The 19,053-nt window shown below is 40.4% G+C and overlaps 1 protein-coding gene across 9 annotated transcripts in view; it reads right to left on the reverse strand.

The window, feature by feature from the left end:
* Window positions 1–14,794: 14,794 nt before the first annotated feature.
* Window positions 14,795–19,053, reverse strand: part of atosb (atos homolog b) — a 145,530-nt gene continuing 141,271 nt past the window's right edge. For all 9 annotated transcript variants that reach the window (XM_080184917.1, XM_080184845.1, XM_080185283.1 and 6 more), the window contains one exon: window positions 14,795–17,846. In XM_080184917.1, coding sequence (XP_080041043.1) covers window positions 17,693–17,846 — 154 coding nt within the window. In that variant the 3' untranslated portion in view covers window positions 14,795–17,692. The remainder of the gene's footprint in view (window positions 17,847–19,053) is intronic.

Consider the following 19,053-nt stretch of genomic DNA (forward strand, 5'->3'; position numbering starts at 1 on the left):
CATCTTTTAATGTTATTACAAGGCTGAAATGGAAGAATGGGGCCATTTGCCTTATTCTGGTTCATCTATCAGATAAGAATCTATTGATAGCGTAAGTTTCTTCCACTACTTGTGTGAATTTTTAATGCAGTGTTAAAATGGCCCCGGAACCACAAATGGCACAATTCCACAGAAACGGGAAAAAATAGTCTTAATTTTTACCACTGAGCTCCCAGCATCTGGTTTGCATTTTGAAAATTTCCAGCTTGGCTATATTTATAATTGGTGGGATTAGGTGACGCCCAATGCCAGCAGAAGTATCTTCTCCAGGCAACAAGAGGGAAGTTGCCACTTGCATGAACAGTCAGTCCAAATTAAAAGCCTGAAGTAAAAACACAGTGACTTAATTACAATGGTCAGATAAAATTGAGGGAAGCAAAAACTCCTGCACCACAACCCACTTATGCGGGAATACATAGCAATGTCAGAAAATTGGCAAAGTTTTTCTTTCCAAAGAAAAAAGCAGATAGTTAAAATGAATGAGTTTCACAGTTGTCAATGTTGGCAAAATGTTAAATATCCAAGAACTCAGGTTTATTCACTACTCTGTTGCCTGTGTTTTGCTCTGTGGTAAGTGCAATTTTCCCATCACAACTGTTTTCATCGATAAATGTTCACTCCCTTCCTTCCATTGAATCTGATTCAAAATCATTCTCAACTATAAATCCCTCCATGGCCCTGCCCCCATATCTGCAATTTCCTTCATGCCTGTAACTGGTCGAAATGTTCCAGTCATCTGACTCAAGTTTTTTGTGCATCATTTGTCACACTAAATGTATGAGCGTCTTCAACCATCTTTGCCATACTCTTTCTTTCTAGGTGGTGGAAGTCAAGGATTTGGAAAGTACTGCTGCAGGATCCAATTTTGTTTTTAAACTCTCCTGTGAAAGGCCTTGGAATGTTTTATTATGTTTTCAGTACAAGTTCTTGTTTCTCTCTATTCCTGTCAATTCATAAATCTGCCAGCCAGACCTGGATTAAGAATTTTTGGGAAACTGAGGATCATGAGCATTTGCGGCTGCTATACATTCCCCAAGCAGCCTGAATGTTGATGGTCATGTTGCCATGGCTAATACTAGTTCTTTAAGTAGAGCACTGAGAATTAAACCCACGGTGAAAATTTAATGGTTGTTGTGATTTTAATGGTCAAAGACAGGCCTGATGAAGTCAGTAAGAAACTCTTCAAAAATCAGGAATGACAATTTGGTAGATTTCAGTAATGATCACCCACCTGAATCCAGGTTTTTCAAAATTTTATATGTGAATTTCTAAGGAGTGAGCAACATTATCTTCCCAGAAGTTAGGTTTGGTCCTCATGCTTGTCCAAACTTTTCACATTACAGGCTGTCCTCAAATTAATAAAGTTCAAATTACAATGAACGGCACTTGCAACTTTTATAATTTTTTTAAACTCTCTTTGATCTGTCATTCATGGTGGCTCCTGTTAATAATGGTCTAAGATTTTCACTGGGGAATGTCACTGGATGGTGACCACGGGGACATGTTTGCCACAGAGGTGGAGAAATTTGGGGAAGAATGCAGGATCTCTAAAGAGATGTTGTGAATGATGGATCAAAGAGTGGTTTAAGAAAGAAAATTAATGAGGCAGTGAGGGTTGTAGTGTCCTGACAGTGCAGAAGGAAGCCATTCAGCCCATCAGCCCTATTTCCATAACTCAATATACTTACCCTGCTAATACCCCTGACACTAAGGGGCAATTTAGCATGGCCAATCAACATAAGCCACACATCTTTGGACAGTAGGAAGAAACAGAGCACGTGGAGGAAACCCACTCAGATACGGGGAGAATATGCAAACTCCACACAGTCACCTGAGCTGGAATTGAACCTGAGTCTCTGGCGCTGTGAGGCAGCTAACCACTGTGCCACCATGCTGCCTTGTTTACAGGGCAAGAGGAGATTAAAGACTACTTTCTGATTCCATGTTGCTCAGACTGCCAAACTCCGATTCTATATCATCTGTTTGCGTACCTCCCTCAGTCCATCTGTCACTAAAACTTTGATATCTACTATCATCACATCTGGATTTAATTATTCAATGCTCTTCTTGCTAGCATTGTATTTTCTTACTTCTACAAATCTATGAGCATATCCTATTCCACTCATTCAACACTTCTTTTCATATTATAATATTATATTGTAGTATAATGGTTGGGCACACAAAGGGTTAATGTGGTGCTGAGTACTACCCACACAATGGTGTAAGGAAGCACATGACCCAAGGTCAGTATGGTATTGAGCTGAGGCATGTATAAGCCTAAGCATGGAGACAGCTCCTAGCTTTTGCCCTTTATTGTACATGCATAAATTAGTTGTAATAGTTATGATACAGACAGCTGAGTTTTGGATGAGCTCAAGTTAACAGGCAACTTCTGCTTTATATGACTAATAACAGACAAACAAAATCTATGTAGACTTGCAAAATTGAACTACCACTTTGACTATCATTGTACAGTATTGCTTTTCTAACTTTTCTGTTCCTTCAAGAAGCAGAAGGTCATCATTAGTTGGTGCCACTTTTGTTCTTATGCGGAGCTGATTGAAGGATATGGTAAATGACCTAAAGTCATAACATTGGTTAAGTTGTTTTCATGGGAATTGCCTTAAGCAGAATATGCTAGAAAACAATGAAGTTTTGCTCAAACCTTTCATGTTGCTAAATTTAATGACAGCAAAAGTTGAAGTGACTTTCTGAATGAAGATGTAACTACTTTTATCAAGAGGCAGATAAACAGGGGTAATACTTTTAATGCCTCTATTGATTATCATTGGAAATCTGTACTGCTAACTGACTGGTCAAAAATATACCACCTTAAAATAGATGCTTTTGTTAGAAGGTCAAAATCTGTTCAATCCTCGCAGTATTGAAAATATTGGATTTATGTGAGAATATTGCATCTTTAATCCTCCGACTGCTGAAAAGATTATGACGGATTTGGAATCGGTTCTCATCGTTAGCTGGAGAAGCTTGCACCTAATTTACTGCCAGGAGTTTGACGATAATATTTATTTCCCCTTTATCTCTGTAGAATTGTTACAAATTTAGGATCTGAGTTGGATTTCTTTTGGGTACAGGGCTACTGCTCACCTCCATGAATGATCTGAACATCTTATATCGAGGCTCAAGCCTGCATGTTCCACTAACAAGAAATCTGATAGCCTGACCTGGGGTTGCAACAAAAGCTGAGCAGGATTATATGTCTTTTACAAATGCCTTCATGTACCATTCAGTAATTCATTTGAAGGTAGGATAAGAAAAATTTGGTAAAACAAAGCCAAAAACCAATAATTAGTTACTTTATTTCACACATTTGCCATTTATTTGTAAATAAATGGCAAGTGAACATACAAAGTTACAATCAGGGAAAAAAAAACTGGCACCTTGTTCCCATTATGGGCTAATTTTACTTGCTTTAGGCATCATCATCTTTCATCAAGACTATCAAGTGAAAAAACAGACTTTATTTTTAGTATATAAATCCTCAGCCAAAGCTCTGTTCACAAATTCCTTGATTAAAATTTTCTTGCCTGTATGCCTCATTTTCTTCTGTTAATTCTGTCTTTAAAAAGCAGGGAACATTGTTTCCGGCACCTTCCAAGACAGAGATTTGCCAATAGGCCTGTCAACCAAGCAACCACTCCCTCTCATTGGGAGTAGATTTTTTCACAGGCAGCATTTACCATGCTTGCTTTTATGCACAAACATGTGGTCTATGACCTTTCCCTTAATTTAAACCTGCATGACTTAATTTTGTTTTAACCATAACTTGATCTCAAAGTATTTTCCACAAAGGGGAGATGAGAGTCACTGTCCTTAACAACAAAGCATTTGACCAAGTGTGGCATCAAGGATCCTGACAAAGTTGAAGTCAGTGGCAACTGGGGGGAAATCTTTCCATGGATTGGAGTCATACCTGGTAAGAAGGAAGATGGTTGTTGGAGACCAATTATCTCAGTCCCAGGACATCACTGTAAGGATTCCTCAGGGTAGTCTCCTCGGCCCAACCATCTTCAGCTGCTTCACTAATGACCTTCCTTCTTTTATAAAGTCACAATAAAGTTATAAAGCATTTAGTTAGTTACATGGGTAAGATGGGTATAGAGGGATATGAGCCAAATGTGGGCAATTGAGATTATCTTAGGGGTTTAAAAAAAAAGGATGGCATGGACAAATTGGGCTGAAGGGCCTGTTTCCATGCTGTAAACCTCTATGACTCTCTATGACTCTATGACAAGAGTGGATAGTCGCTGGTGATTGTGCAATGTCCAATATCATTTGCAACTCCTCAGATACTGAAGCAGTCAGTGTCCATATGAAGCAAGACCTGGCCAACATTCAGGGTTGGACTGATGAATGGCAAATAATATTCATGCCACATAAGTACCAGCCGATGAATGTCACCAACATGAGAGAATCTACCATTGCTGAATTCCCATCTATCAACATCCTGGGGCAGGGGACAGGGATGGGGGGGGCAGGGGGTGGGGTTAAAGAAACTGATCTGGATCAGCAGTATAAATACTTTAGCTACAAGAAGCAGATGGAAGGCTGGGAATTCTAAGGTGACTATCTCCTGATTCCCCAAAGTCTACCCACCATCTACAAGGCACCAGTCAGGAGTCTGATGGACTATCCTCCAGTTCCTGGCTTAGTGCAGCTCCAATAACATTCAAGAAGCTCAAAATCCTCCAGCACAAAGCAACCCACCCCTAACTGAGGCATTTATTCTTTTCACCACGAACACATAGTTGCAGCAATGTGTACTGTTGCAAGTATAGGCAGTCTTCAACATTATAATGTTTGAGTTACGATGAACGGCACTTACGACATTCATAAATTGACATCCCACTTTGACTTTACGAGCTGAAACACTGCCAGTTTTGCCATGCATCATTTTTCAACTAGTCTGGAGATAGGATTGGAAAATTTACAGCAGCTTTTTTTACCCACTCAATATTTACTTGCAACTTTTGTCTGTGTTTCCTTTTTCTCTACAGTCAATAATTTCACTTGAAGCCAGTGTGTTCTTTTGTCACTTGTAGCTTTTCTCTGTTTTCCTTTGTTCTTTTCAGCAGCTGTTTGCAGATTATGAACCTGCATTCCTAGGTTGTCAGTGTCTCCTCCACTACTACTTACATGGACAGCACAGTAGCACAGTCATTAGCACAGTTGCCTCACAGCTCCAGGAACCTGGATTTGATTTCCAGTTAAGGTCACTTCTGTGTGGAACTTGCACATTCTCCCCATGTCTGCATAGGTTTCCTCAGGCTGCTCTGGTTTCCTTCCACAGTCCAAAGATGTGCATGTTAGGTGCATTGGCCATACTAAATTACCCCTTCATGTCCTGGGATGTGTAGGTTAGAGGGGATTAGTGGCGTAAATATGTGGGATTACCGGGACAGGGCCTGGGTGGGATTGTTGTCGGTGCAGACTTGATGGGCTGAATGGCCTCCTTCAGCACTGTAGTGATTCTGTGATACTTTTGCAGGTTTCAATAATCTATTTTACCACTCTCTGATACCATGTTGCAAGTGTAAGGACAATAATCTTCATTAGTGAAAGATTTTTATTGACAGATCTTAAGATGTCCTCTCCCAGAGGCAGACTCCCCATAGCTTGAACAAATGACTACAATAAGGCTTGAGGTGCCGATCAGAGTGGTTACATTTCAAAACTCAAACATAGTGTCTTTTGTTTGCCAGGAAAATGGGGTATTTGTATCTTTCATTCAAAATGAAAGAGGAAATAATTGGTTTTGAAATGTAACCTGTCTGAGGCTTCAAATTTTCAGTAATCACGTGACCATGCCATGTGCCTGCCTCTGGAGGCAGGCGTTTTGAGATCAGTTCAATGAAAGTCTCTCACAGAGACTCAACAATAAAGGCTGCCATCCTGATACTTGAAACATCCACTATATACATGATGAACTGTAGCAACTCACCAATGCTCCTTCGACAACACTTACCAAACCCACAAATTCTATCACCTGGAAGGACAAGGTAGCAGAGGCATGGGAGAAACACCATCACCACCATGTTCTGCTCCAAACCACACACCATCCTGATCTGGGACTGTATAGCTGTTCTTTCACTGTTGCTCAATCGAAATACTGGAAATTCCTTCCTAACAATCTGTGGCCTCATCTATGGGAGCTATGACACCTGGTGCTGTTGTCCGATGCAGCTCATCAACTTTGGGAGTACCTGCATCAGATGGACTACAGCGGTTCAAAGTGGCGGCTCAAAAACCACCTTTTCAAAGACAATTCAGGATGGGTGACAAATACTGGCCGAGATAGGGATACCTGCACCCCGTGAAAAAATTTTTAAAAATGATCAAACTTCTAAAATGTGAGAACACAATACCCTCTGCAACATGTCCTGAGACACATTCAAATTGGAGAATTACTCTTGCCTGAAGCTATTGTCTGAACCAGATTCCACATGCTTCCATGATGCAAATTGGCCTGTTTATATGGTGTGGAGATACCAACGTTGAACTGGGGTAAACACAATAAGAAGTCTCACAACATCAGATTAAAGTCCAACAGGTTTATTTGATAGCAAAAGCCAGTGGCATGACATATACAAAGGATCAAAGTAATTAGCAACAACTATTCTGTTTGATGGGTTGCATGTGATCATTACAAGCCAGCAGCTGCAATCCATGACTTGCCATATCAACTGGCTCTGCCTGCTCAAACTCAGGGAGGGGTCAAACAGGAAGTCTTGCTAATTTTTCTCCTGGGTGTTGTTTTGCCAATTGAATTCTGTGATTGATCAGAAACGTGAACTATATCAACAAGAAGTGAAACATGGCTAACTGTCAAGCTTTGCGAGGCATTTTGGCCAAAATCACCAAAATCCCAAAGATAGTGAAAGAGAGTTCAGAATTTGTCTTACAGCAAAATAGTAACCTCGAATGATTTGGGCTCTTAAAGGCAATTTAGTTTGAATCATAGAATCTCCACAGTGTAAAAAGAGGCCATTTGGCTCTTCCAACCTGATACTAAGGGGCAATTTAGCATGGCCAATTAACCTAACCTGCACATCTTTGGAGTGTGGCAGGAAACAGGAGCACCTGGAGGAAACACACGCAAACACGGGGAAAATGTACAAACTCCACACAGACACCAAGGCTGGAATTGAGCCTGGGTCCCTGGCTCTCTGAGGCAGCTGTGCTAACCACTTTTAAAAGTTTAAAATTGAGCAACTGGGAGTGAAGCCCCATGATGCAGTCAGTCTATACCATGATTAAAGAGAGTTATCTAAACAAAGTAAATCAAGAAAAAGTGACAAGTGATGCCAAGCTTCGGGTTCAATTGCTTGAAGATCTTAGAATAAGATAAGACTAAGGGAGGGAAGGAGATCTAAATGAATGAGAATTTACAATAAGAAACTTCATGAAAGCTAGCAAACCTCAGAGCTATAATTAACTGAAGTATCATTTAACAATGCAAACAAATGATTGATTTTACTCGAAGGACAATTCTCATTACATCTGTGTAAACTAATTTCATGATTTCCCTCCCAACAGACCCACTCTCTGGAAATATGAAACAGAATTTACCTCAGCCAGCCATGACCTCAAAAGAGGTCAACTGAAAAGAAAGTTTAGTATCCTATATGCAATTCCTGTGGGAACATTGCAACAAGGAATGAATTTGAAAAGATGATTTATCATACCAAAGAAATGCGACAGAAGTGTGTTTGTCCACGGGAATGGACATCTGTTATATAGCCGTTATCTTGTCTGGACCTGGTTTCACACCTTTGGCTGTGAGGAGTGACCCAAGTTGGAAAACTGATTGACCCTGACTCTGCATTTAACAGGGTTTGAGATTCAACTGTATGGTCTTAATTCTGTCAAAGACTAAACAAAAACATGCATTGAGTTCTTCCATTTTATGATGCCAAACCAGGATGTCATTGACAATGATCTTGCAGGACTGGCCTGCAAAGAGTTGCTCCATGTACAGTTTGAAAACCTCGCCGCCAATGGAGATCCTAAGGAACATGCAAAGAAAGCGGTATTTACCTACTGAAAACATGAATGCAATGAGTTTTGAGGATTCTTCTTTAAGTGCGATTTGCTAGAACCCACATTTCACATCCAAAAAGCTGAAAACTTTGGCATTGGGATCATCAGTTATAGTCTGTTCAATCGTAAATAGATGGTACTGAGGTCTGAGAAGTGCCTTTTTTAAAGTAGGTTGAGTTGATGCTGTCTTTCCTTACTGCAGCCATCATTGCTGAAACTTGTCTGTGGGAGTTATGACACCCAGTATTGCCATTTGATGCAGCTCATCAATTACCTTCTGCTTCATAGCTTCCCGGAGGGCAGCTTGGTACCAAATCATCTAGCCTCATACGGTATATTATAGGTAGCTTACCAATGCCATCACAGTTGAATAGGTCTTTATATTCTATCATTTCTGGTGCTGCAGCGTGTGTACATCTGGACCAAAGTGGATTAGTTCCATTGTGATGCTGTCCCAAAGATCCAACAACTGCCTTACAATCTGGGCGACAGTATGAAATGTGAAGCTGCCCTGTGTGCAATGGACAGTGACCATGCTTTTTGCAGAGGTGGTTCGTCCGCTGTATACCACAAAGTCCACCTGGCTGTTCAGATCTGCGGCAGCATATGGGTCAAGTTCCTGCAGCATTTACCTGGGCAGTACATAGCACTTTGTTCCAGTGTCAATCTATACTTCAGTTTTGCATTGCTGCAGCAGTGTACAAGGTGATGAAGATCTCACCCTTCTCCTTAATGAGTTGACACTGTCAAAGTAGAATGCTATTGGAGGTTCAGTGGTTGGGTTGATCTGGTTGATCTCCGGTTTATTTACCTTGTTTGTGCTGGAAATCCTGGAGGAGTTACCAGCTGCAGTGTGGCTGGCAAAGGAAGCTGGCTGTGGTTTGGAATTGTAGCATTTTACGTAAGTTCCATTTGCCACATTTGTTGCAACATTTACCAAGCAGTTTTGTTCTGTTAGTGATGGCTGCTGCAGTTGGGGCAGGTTGTGCCCTATATTGTGAAAACTTCTGTTTCCTACCTTAACTTTTTGCTGTTATTTTCTGACTGCTCATTCAGCATATGGATTCTGATGGCTGATTGCAATGTTAGATCTTTCTCATGAAGAAGCTGCTTGCAGGCAAGATCACTGTGGACCCTACATACAATGTGGACCATGACTAGCTCCTGGATGAAGGTGATGAATGCATATTTTTGGGCTTGAACTTTGAGTTGCTGTTAGGATTGAATCGATTCAGCAAACTTTTGACTGGTAACATTAAACGTGTATCTGTCAGATATGATGTTCTTTACTGGCAACCAAATGCGCTCAAACCTTTTAAACAATATTTCCTCCTCCATTTGTAAAGTACAAGAGTCAAATTTCTTGGCAGCCTTGGGGCCCACTATATTTATTAAAGTCTATGTCTGTACCTTCTCTGATTTGTCTGAGAGACCATCACGGCAGTAGATGCCCCGCACTTCTTCAAACTTTGCCCAGTTGTCCACAATTTGTCGAATATGAGCAGGTTTATGCAATGACATCCTTCTGCCATTGCATCTGCTCCTGATACAATGTAGATGTGCTGGGTTCCAACGTCTGGTGACCAAGGACTTAGAACAATAGTTTAGTGAATATTCTGAGCAACTCTTACATGCTGTGCATCTATCTGCACTTGGGGGTGGGGTGGAATCTCCCACATGACAGACACATGGCCCCTTACATACCCATGTTATCCCAGCATCCACATGACCACCCAGTCTACAGGCCAACCACGAAAAGTTTCTTTTTTCAGCTTTCTGTGGCATGTGCTGGTGGAAACTAAGCTTAATCCCTTTACTTAATTCAGACGTGGGAAGCTGGATCCTCGGCCTCCAGGTGTTTCCAGTTACACTAACAGACAGACCTTGCCTTACACAAAGTCAGTGAGAAAGGTCAGAATGGGGAATTTGGCACATGGACAACTGCTGATTAACAATCTGGTCGGTCAATCGCTGTCCTGGATCTGGCAGTCCAGGATCCAGAGTATCCAACCAGCATTGGCAATGGCTGAGATCACACAAGAGAACTAATTCTATGCTGGGCTACATACTTCCCAGTTAGCGCTGAAACATTGATTGACTGCATCATGCCAGGATTAAAAAAAACATTTCTTTCAAACTTAGGAATGATGGCCAAGTCGATTTTGTCCAAGTTCAGTCAACTCAAGTCAAAACAATTTGACTGGAGTCCAAGTCACTGACTCAAGTCACTAACTTCCCATGTTCTGGATAACCACATGTGCAACAATTGCCATCAGCACAGCAGCTCGAGTTCCAGAGATTAAGCAGCTGCCGGTTTCACTGTGGTGCATCTGCAAGACTGAAAGGTACATTTATAGATGTGGTTAACCCGCCACTTAAAGAGTGTGCAGTGACAGAAGGAATGGGTGACCACTGGGTAGTCAAGAAGAAACAGGCAGGTAGTGCCTTTCACATCGTCCCCTTAGACATTCCCTTCCTAACAGCACTGTGGGTGGACCTGCACCACAAGGACTGCAGCAGGTCAAGATGGGCAGCTCATCACCACCACCTCAAGGGAAATTAGGAATGGGGAATAAATGCTGGCCCGATCAGCAATGTCCATATTTTGTGAACCAGTAATTAAAAAGAACTTGCTCTCTAACCAGTAATCAGTTTTGAATAATGATAGAAGTGATGATTTATCTGAGGAGAGCAGCCAAAGCCAAGTCCATGGCACGAGTAGCTCGGCTGTACAGGAACTACAGAGAAAACTGGAAGAGCAATTATGATAGGAGATTCAATAGTTAGAAGAACAGAGAGTCATTTTCATGCCCTTAGACATGAATCCAGGATGGTGTGTTACCTCCCTGATGCCATGGTCAAGATGTCACTGAAAAGCTGTAGATCACCCTGAGGGGTGAGCAGCCAGCACTCATTGTCTACATTGGATTGAACAGATGAAATTTAATGTAGAGCATCATGAGATGATTCATTTTGGTACAATAGAAGGGTACAACTTCTAAAGAGCGCGCAGGAGCAGATGGATCTATGTGCATCTCATTGAAGGTAGCAGGAGAGCTGAAAGTGGTTAATAAAGCCCAGCATGTAGTGTAGCTTATCAACTGGCGTGAGAAATACTTATGAATGGAAGTTGTTAAACTTGTGGAATAAACAAAGACATGAATTAGGAACAGTAGGCCACCTGACCCCTTGAGCTTTGCTCCACCGTTCACCAAGACCATGATTGATGTGAATTTAACCTCTAGCCTATCCCGATAACCTTTCATCCCCTTGTTAATCGAGAATATCTACCTCTACCTTAAAAATATTCCACCACTGGCTCTAAAGACTCATTATCCTCAGGAAGAACAATTCTCCTCACCTCAATAGTGGCATAGTAGCACAGTGGATAGCACTGCTGCTTCACAGCTCCAGGGACCTGGGTTCAATTCTGGCCTTGGGTCACCATCTGTGTGGAGTTTGCACATTCTCCTCATGTCTGCGTGGGTTTCCTCCAGGTGCTCTGGTTTCCTCTCACAGTTCGGAGATGCGCGGGTTAGGTTGATTGGTCATTCTAATTTGTCCCTTAGTGTCCTGAGGTGTGTAGAGGGATTAGGGGACGGGATATGGGATAGGGTCTAGGTGGGATTGTGGTCGGTGCAGACTCAATGGGCCAAATGGCCTCTTTCTGCACTGTAGGGTTTCTATGATTCTATGAAATAGATGACCCCCATAGATTCTCCCACAGGAGGAAACATCCTTTCCACGTCAACTCTTCCAAAACGCCTCAGGATTTTGTATCTTAAAACATTGATCAGCCTCAAATGGAGGACTACGTCGTGTTCTGGGAACCAGTTTTGGAAGAATGTGAAGGTATTAGAGTGTAGAAAAGTTTGAGAATGGCTCCAAATTGAGACAAGGTTTGACAGAGGTATTCAAAATCATGGAAAATCTGGACAGGTTAAATAGGGAAAAACCATTTCCATTATTGGGATCAATAACCAGAGGGCACAGAATTAAGATAAATTTATTCGTCACAAGTAGGTTTACATTAACACTGCAATTAAGTTACTGTGAAAATCTCCTGGTCACCACATTCCAGCGCCTGTTCAGATACACTGAAGGAGAATTTAGCATGATCATTGCACCTAATCAGCACATCTTTTGGACGGTGGGAGGAAACCGGGAGAGCGTGCAGATTCCGCACAGACAATGACCCAAGCCAGAAATCAAACCTGGATCCCTAGCGCTGTGAGACAGCAGTGCTAACCACTGTGCTGCCCCACAATTGGCAAAAGCAGCAATGACAGCTTGAAGAGAAACATTTTTATGCAGCAAATGTTTAGGATCTGGAATGCACTGCTTGGAAGTATTGTGGATGGAGGTTCGATCAAGACATTCAGGAAGGAATTGATTATCTGAAAAGGAAGAATGTGCAGGACCAAGGGGAGGAGGTGGGGAAAGTGGCAAAATCCTTCACAGAGCCAGCACCAAGATAACAGGCAGAAGAGCTTCCTTCAGTGCTGTGGCCAGTTTCACACCACATTGTGCTTTTGCTTAATGAACAATCAGAACATTTTTAAAGCGTAATCTATTATGTATTAGGATTATTGTTCTGACGCCAAGTTCACCTCCTAGAGCTGATTTGGGAAACCTCCTTGATCTCTTGGCTATCTGGGCTGCCAGGACTAGAATGACAAGTGAAAAAGAAAACAAAATAAGGAGGAAGTGAAAATCCTATATATTTCAACTTTAGATATTGACGCTTGCTGGACCATAGGCTTCACAGGTGTCACACTACTAAAAGGATGTGGATGCTTTGGAGAGGGTACAGAAAATTTTTACCTGGATGTTGCCTGGTCTGGAGGGTATTAGTTATGAGGAGAGTTTCAATAGACTCAGCTCATTCTCATTGGAGTGAAAGAGGTTGAGAGATGACCTGATAGAGTTTTACATAATTGGTGTTAACATTTTTCATTGAAGATGTAAAATGACATTGTCATTTTACATTGTCAACAATAAATGTTTACAGGATCTCAAAGCTGAGTTTGATCATGACAATTGACATCTACTATCATATTTATCATACACCAGCAGGCATTTATAGCAATTGATCATAAAACCTTAGATTCTCCATATGACAGTATCACATCACAGAGTGCTCAAGGGCAGCATGATGACAGTGGTTGGCACTGTTGCCTCACAGCATCAGGGACCCAGGTTCAGTTTCCAGCTTGGGTCATTGTCTGTGTGGAGTTTGCACATTCAACCCATGTCTGCGTGGGTTTCCTCCAGGTGCTCTGATTTCCTCCAAAAGATGTGCTGGTTAGGTGCATTGGCCTTGCTAAATTCTCCCTCACTGTACCCAACAGGTGCCACAGTGGAGACTAGGGGATTTTCACAGTAACTTCACTGCAAAGTTAATGTAAGCCTACTTGTAACACTAATAAACAAACTAAACTCAATTTGCTCAATGAGCTGTCTGAACATTTGACAGCACAATTTATTATTGAATACTTTAAAATTTTCAACCACACATTCTTTTTTTTAAGACATTCTATAAACTCACCTCTTTGATCAAATTTATGGTAATCTGTCCTAATATCTATGTGGCTTGGTGTCAAACTTTGCTTAATAATGCTCTTGTAAAGTGCCTTGGTATGTTACTATGTTAAAGGTGCTATATAAATGTGCAGTTTGTTGAACAGACAATACAGTATTTGCATATGGAATTTTTATGCGCAGCAAACTTAGTTGCAGTGGTGCGGAACTTTGAAATTATAACGCTATCATACAATTTCAATTGTTTAAGAAATGAGTGTTTCTCATCTGATTTCAAGATTCAATTCTGGAAAAGTTATACCATTAGATTAACCACAGGCAAGCACAGAAAGGATGGAGGGGCATCAAGATTAACTACTGAAATTTGCTGTCTCTGATGTTAGACATAACCCTGATAAAGAGCAGCTTCCTTTTTTAGGCATCAGTCTGAGCAACATCACATGCTTTCCCTGGTCACCTTTTTTAATCAGCCAAGGTCACTAATAGTTACTTTATGCCTGGAATTTCAAAATGTTTTATTTTTTAAAAAAAAGTTCTGATGGGTATGTTGTTAGTTGTGTTTTTATTAGCCTGGTGTCAATTTGACTCAATAATACCATTCTTACCAGCGTCAGAAGAATGTGGATTTGTACCCTTAAACACCTAATCTAGGCTTGCATCTATGTTTAGTACTGACTGATGGTTACATGGTCAAAAGCTGTTATAATTTGCTTGTTAATGCCGCATTTGAAGAAGGGCAGGAAATTTCCCTGGCATCCTATTTAATATCCCTTCCCCAACCAATATCACCAAAAACAGATAAGCTTGTTGCTCATGGAACCTACATGACTGCAAATTAATTGATTGATGGGGAGATGGTTCAGAATATCCTGAGGACTTGATAAGGTGCAACATAAATGCAAGTTTTTTTCCTTATGGTGCTGTCTGTAATGCACTTTCAGCTACAGATGACCACCATGGTTCTCCAGTTTCCCTTGAATGTCCTCAAAGATGAACCTCCTACCTGGTCTTGCTTGAAGCGTTTGGAATTCCGTGATACACCTGCAAGGCTGTATTCATTGCAAACTATACTCATTTAACAGCCACAAAATTAACACAAAGCAATTATCTTTCATGAAGTACAATATGTAAACAAGTTTAGAGGACACCTTGCTGTAGATAACCCAGTCCTTTGGGTTGAACGTACTTTTTATTAACATTGCGACACTCCTTTTAACACATTAAACTTAAAATCTACACAATTATATTACAAATATAAATCTGCACACCATAACATTATTTCAAACAAATGGTGAAAATACTTTTTAAAATTCAGCATTCTGTGGCATACTGTAAAATACTTGTCACGATCACATGTAGAGGAGTTCTCAGGAGCCGGAATGTATAGCTTGGCATACTGAGAGTTGAAGGCACAAATACATGTGCAGTGCAGGTACAGTATTGTGCAAGAATGATTTTGCGATACCTTTATTAAACCAGGCACTGTTATTTCTCATATGGCATTTTTCTTCACAGATGGGTTGTCAGGGAGAAAAGAGTAAGCCAAAGGTCAGACGCTTCCTTCTGCTCATTTCCTCCTGGCACCCAGCAGAAGATTGAACTTTACAAAGGACTGCCTAAACTTCTCACCAGATAATAGTGTAAAGGCCAGCCTCCAAATGAGAATTAAATTTCAACTGAGGCAGTGGGGAAAAAGAATAATTTTATGAAGGATAACATACTGCTACAGTAACAGAATAAAGAAATATCTCTATAATGAGAAGTTTTCGGTTAGATGAAGCCCCTGAAACTTACTGTTTAAAATTTAGTCCTGCAGGTTAATTTTTACAATTATAACACTCTAGCCGCTTTATTAAACATTGCAAAAATGCTGATCATTACCCTCAAGTCCCTTACAAGAGAACAAAGCAGAAAGTAAATTTGTCTCTTCAACTCTTCCCTCTACTTTACTTTTACCCTTCATTTCACTGTTCCTCACCTTTCCCTCTCCATCTAGCTCTATTTTCTCTCTTTCACAGAATTGGGGCCTATATTCCATTCCCATGGACCCTGGGATGACCTGGCATTATCTTAGGGCCTTCCTCACTGTACCAAATTTTAACGTATAAAAATATTTCAGAACAGATGGTGGTCAGTTGGATCTCATGTATTGTAGTCAGGTGAAGCACTCAGATCTCATTCTGTGCACCTTCAATATAGACATTTACTTCCTTGCCAATGTTTCTTCCATCTGCTAAAAACTCCTTAATAGACTAATGCTTCCACAGGCTTGAGATGCCAGTGGGTACCTCTCCCTAGTGGACCAAGATAGCCGTTGGAGGTTATTGGAGGGAGAGAAATCACAGCCAAACCCCAGCTTATTCTCACTCAACACCTTCCACATACATTTCTAGCTGATCACCAGCAGTCGAAGTCTGTTTTTTATTTCTACACTTATGGGCATCTAATGGCAATGTAGCATTTTTACTGCAGTCCAGGTGAGCTTAGTTAGAACTGGCCAGGGATGAAATTGGATTATCCTTTTGGTCTATATGGATCAGCAGCTTTCAACATTGTGATTGGGGTAAATTCCTGTACTGAACATAAAAATTGACTCAAAACATTTTATTTTGCACAAATTTTAAAGAACATTCAAAACCAACATTTTTACATGAACAGTTTATTCCATCAAAAAATCTACCTCACTTAGCTTCATGTTTCTACAACTGTTTCAATGTGATTTGTGGGTTTAAAAGTTTGAACAACAATGATGATGATAACAAAAACAGATGTAGATTTCTGAAGCGTACCTTCCAAATAGAGTACCACATAGTGCATAATGAAAGAAATCCTAACATTAGGAAACATTTTAATTAACACTTTAACCTATAGATGACCTATACAAAAATGTATAGTTTAATTCATTCCAGTCTAGAGGGCTACCAGGATGTCCACTGGCTTAGAAAACATCCCCTTCCAAAAACATTTTGGCAAACATGAAGATCATTAAATATACTATCACAGTGCATTTGTGTACACATTCTGTGAACTAAGTAGCACAACCATTTGAAATGTCACGTGTTGGGAGAAGGTGTGTGTGTTGGAAGGGGTGTGGCAGGAGGTGCAGGGGCTAATAATGCAAAAAAATCAAACTAATCGAGTGTATCCCTTCCATCTTATGCATTTGCTAATGGAAGAATGTGCTAGCAAAAATTAGGGAAGAAGTTTCACACTCACCCTCTCAAAACAGAAAATGGTGCTTGGCATAGGTGAAAAAATTAAGGCGAAGAGATAATTTAAAAATGGAAGAATTCACTTTAAAATCCAAAATAGTGTTTATAAACTGCTGCCAACTCCCCCATGTTTTCTTACCTTCCCCTTTCTCCCTATTCAATAGTCTGGTTAATATTAATTCTCTATACAAGGAGGCAATATTTAGAACAAGTTAAAAATCAGTTTATGCATCAAACTGAATTTTTGGTAAGACAGCTAAACCAATTAAACACAATTCTTTTTTTGAGAGACGGGGTGAAAGTTTCCAAAAGTATAAATGAAAAAAGAAGCATTACTTAGATGAGTGCCTATTAAGATGTGCCATATTAAATACTGCATTCAATCTACAGGTTAAAGAGTCAAAACAACCATTTTCTAATTATTTCTTCCCAACATTGCAAATATTTGTTTTTGTGGTCCTGTTCATTTTACAGATCAGAAGAACCACATAATTACAATAATCATTAATACAGGCAATGGAAGATATTTAAGGTAAATAAATCAGTGTTTCAAAACAAAATGGGATGTTGATACAGAGGACAAGGAGCTAAATTTTGATGAACTGAGGGCAAAGGTGTCTATTAAATATCGTAGGTTTACATTAAAGCAAGTTTCCTGTGCTTTTCAAAATTTACAGAATGCCACAATTGGAAACTGCACTTTAAACAAATCCTTAATGTTTATTACAAAGCATGCGCATTAACACTGAACTGAAACTGAGATTTTTTTCCACTAGTTAGAGCCAGTTGCGAGATAAATAATCATTGAACTGCAATATAGATATCTTGAAATTGATGTGCTAAACTCGTGGTGAATATTTTGGGTTTCTTGGCATTTCTGTAAATGACTTTAACTCATAAGGTATCCCAGAATCCACTTCACTTGATTTTCGGGAAAACAGCAGCCTGATATCACTGTGCAAGTAGATTTTTGCAGACTTTGAACTTTGGAACCTGCACAATTAGATATAGAAAGAGAATGTGGTGAATATTTGGATAATAAAACTTAGTACTCAATTTAAACTTATGCCAGTTCCCAGTGGAGAATTCCCAAATACCCTACATATCAACTAAAATCCTGTCAGATTAACAATCGATATTTTCCTCAGACCAAAGGGGTGGAATTATTTTACGGCCAAACAGAATTTGACTCTTCCCCATCACGCACAGATGATCAAATCTGCTTTCCCTTCTGTTTCTGTACTCATACTGGGGCACGATTCCAGAGGCATGAATGGATTGTCAGCACCTGATCCAAGTGGCACAGAGGTTAGCACTGCCGACACTCAGCGCCAGGGACCTGGATTCGATTGCCAGCTTGGGTTCATGTCTATGTGGCACCTGCATGTTCTCCCCATGTCTGAGTAGGTTTCCTCTTGGCTCTCCAGTTTCCTCCCACAGTCCGAAAGACATGCTGGTTAGGTGCATTGGCCATGCTAAATTTTCCCTCAGAGTATCCAAACAGGTGGCGGAGTGTGGCGACTAGGGGATTTTCACAGTAACTTCACTGCAGTGTTAATGTAAACCTACTTGTGACACCATTAAATAAACTTCAATCTTTAACTTAACGTTTTGCTTCTTTTCAAGCTCAGGATGCTTGAGCTAATTGCACGACCTTCCCAGATAACTCTCTGGGTTCAAACATTTAACAGCAGAGTCCTTATAATTTGCCTGATTGGATACATCTCTTCTTCGGCAATCTATTGGGAGCTAGGAAGACTTGCTTCAACTTTAGTTTTGATGGATTCTGAAATAGTTGATGGCCCAATGTTTGATCTGCAAACTCTGCCACATGTGAGGCAGATATTGTTTGAAGGATTGGACAGTTGTTGTTTGGAGGTTTGGTGCACTCGTGATGCAAACAGAGCATCTTGCTTCAGATTTAACATTCAACCATTGGGGAGTCCTCAATTTTTGGGAACACTTAGCAAGTCCTCTAATGACAAGACTGGGAATGGATGCTCATGGTGTATTATTTTATGGTTTGTTGGAGAAATGCCGAATATTCATTCACTCTTTAGTTAACTTACTCAGTTGCGTGAGGATGATTTTGCATTTTACACAAATACATACCACGTTTGTGCATATGGGTTCTGAGAGAGATAATCAAACCACAAAGTTAATTCCATTTCTGTCTCCATAGACCAGCTGAATGCTTTCA

The sequence above is a fragment of the Carcharhinus amblyrhynchos genome, chromosome 1 (genome assembly GCF_965287045.1).
Source record: "Carcharhinus amblyrhynchos chromosome 1, sCarAmb.v2.hapA, whole genome shotgun sequence".
NCBI classification, from domain to species: Eukaryota; Metazoa; Chordata; class Chondrichthyes; order Carcharhiniformes; family Carcharhinidae; genus Carcharhinus; species Carcharhinus amblyrhynchos.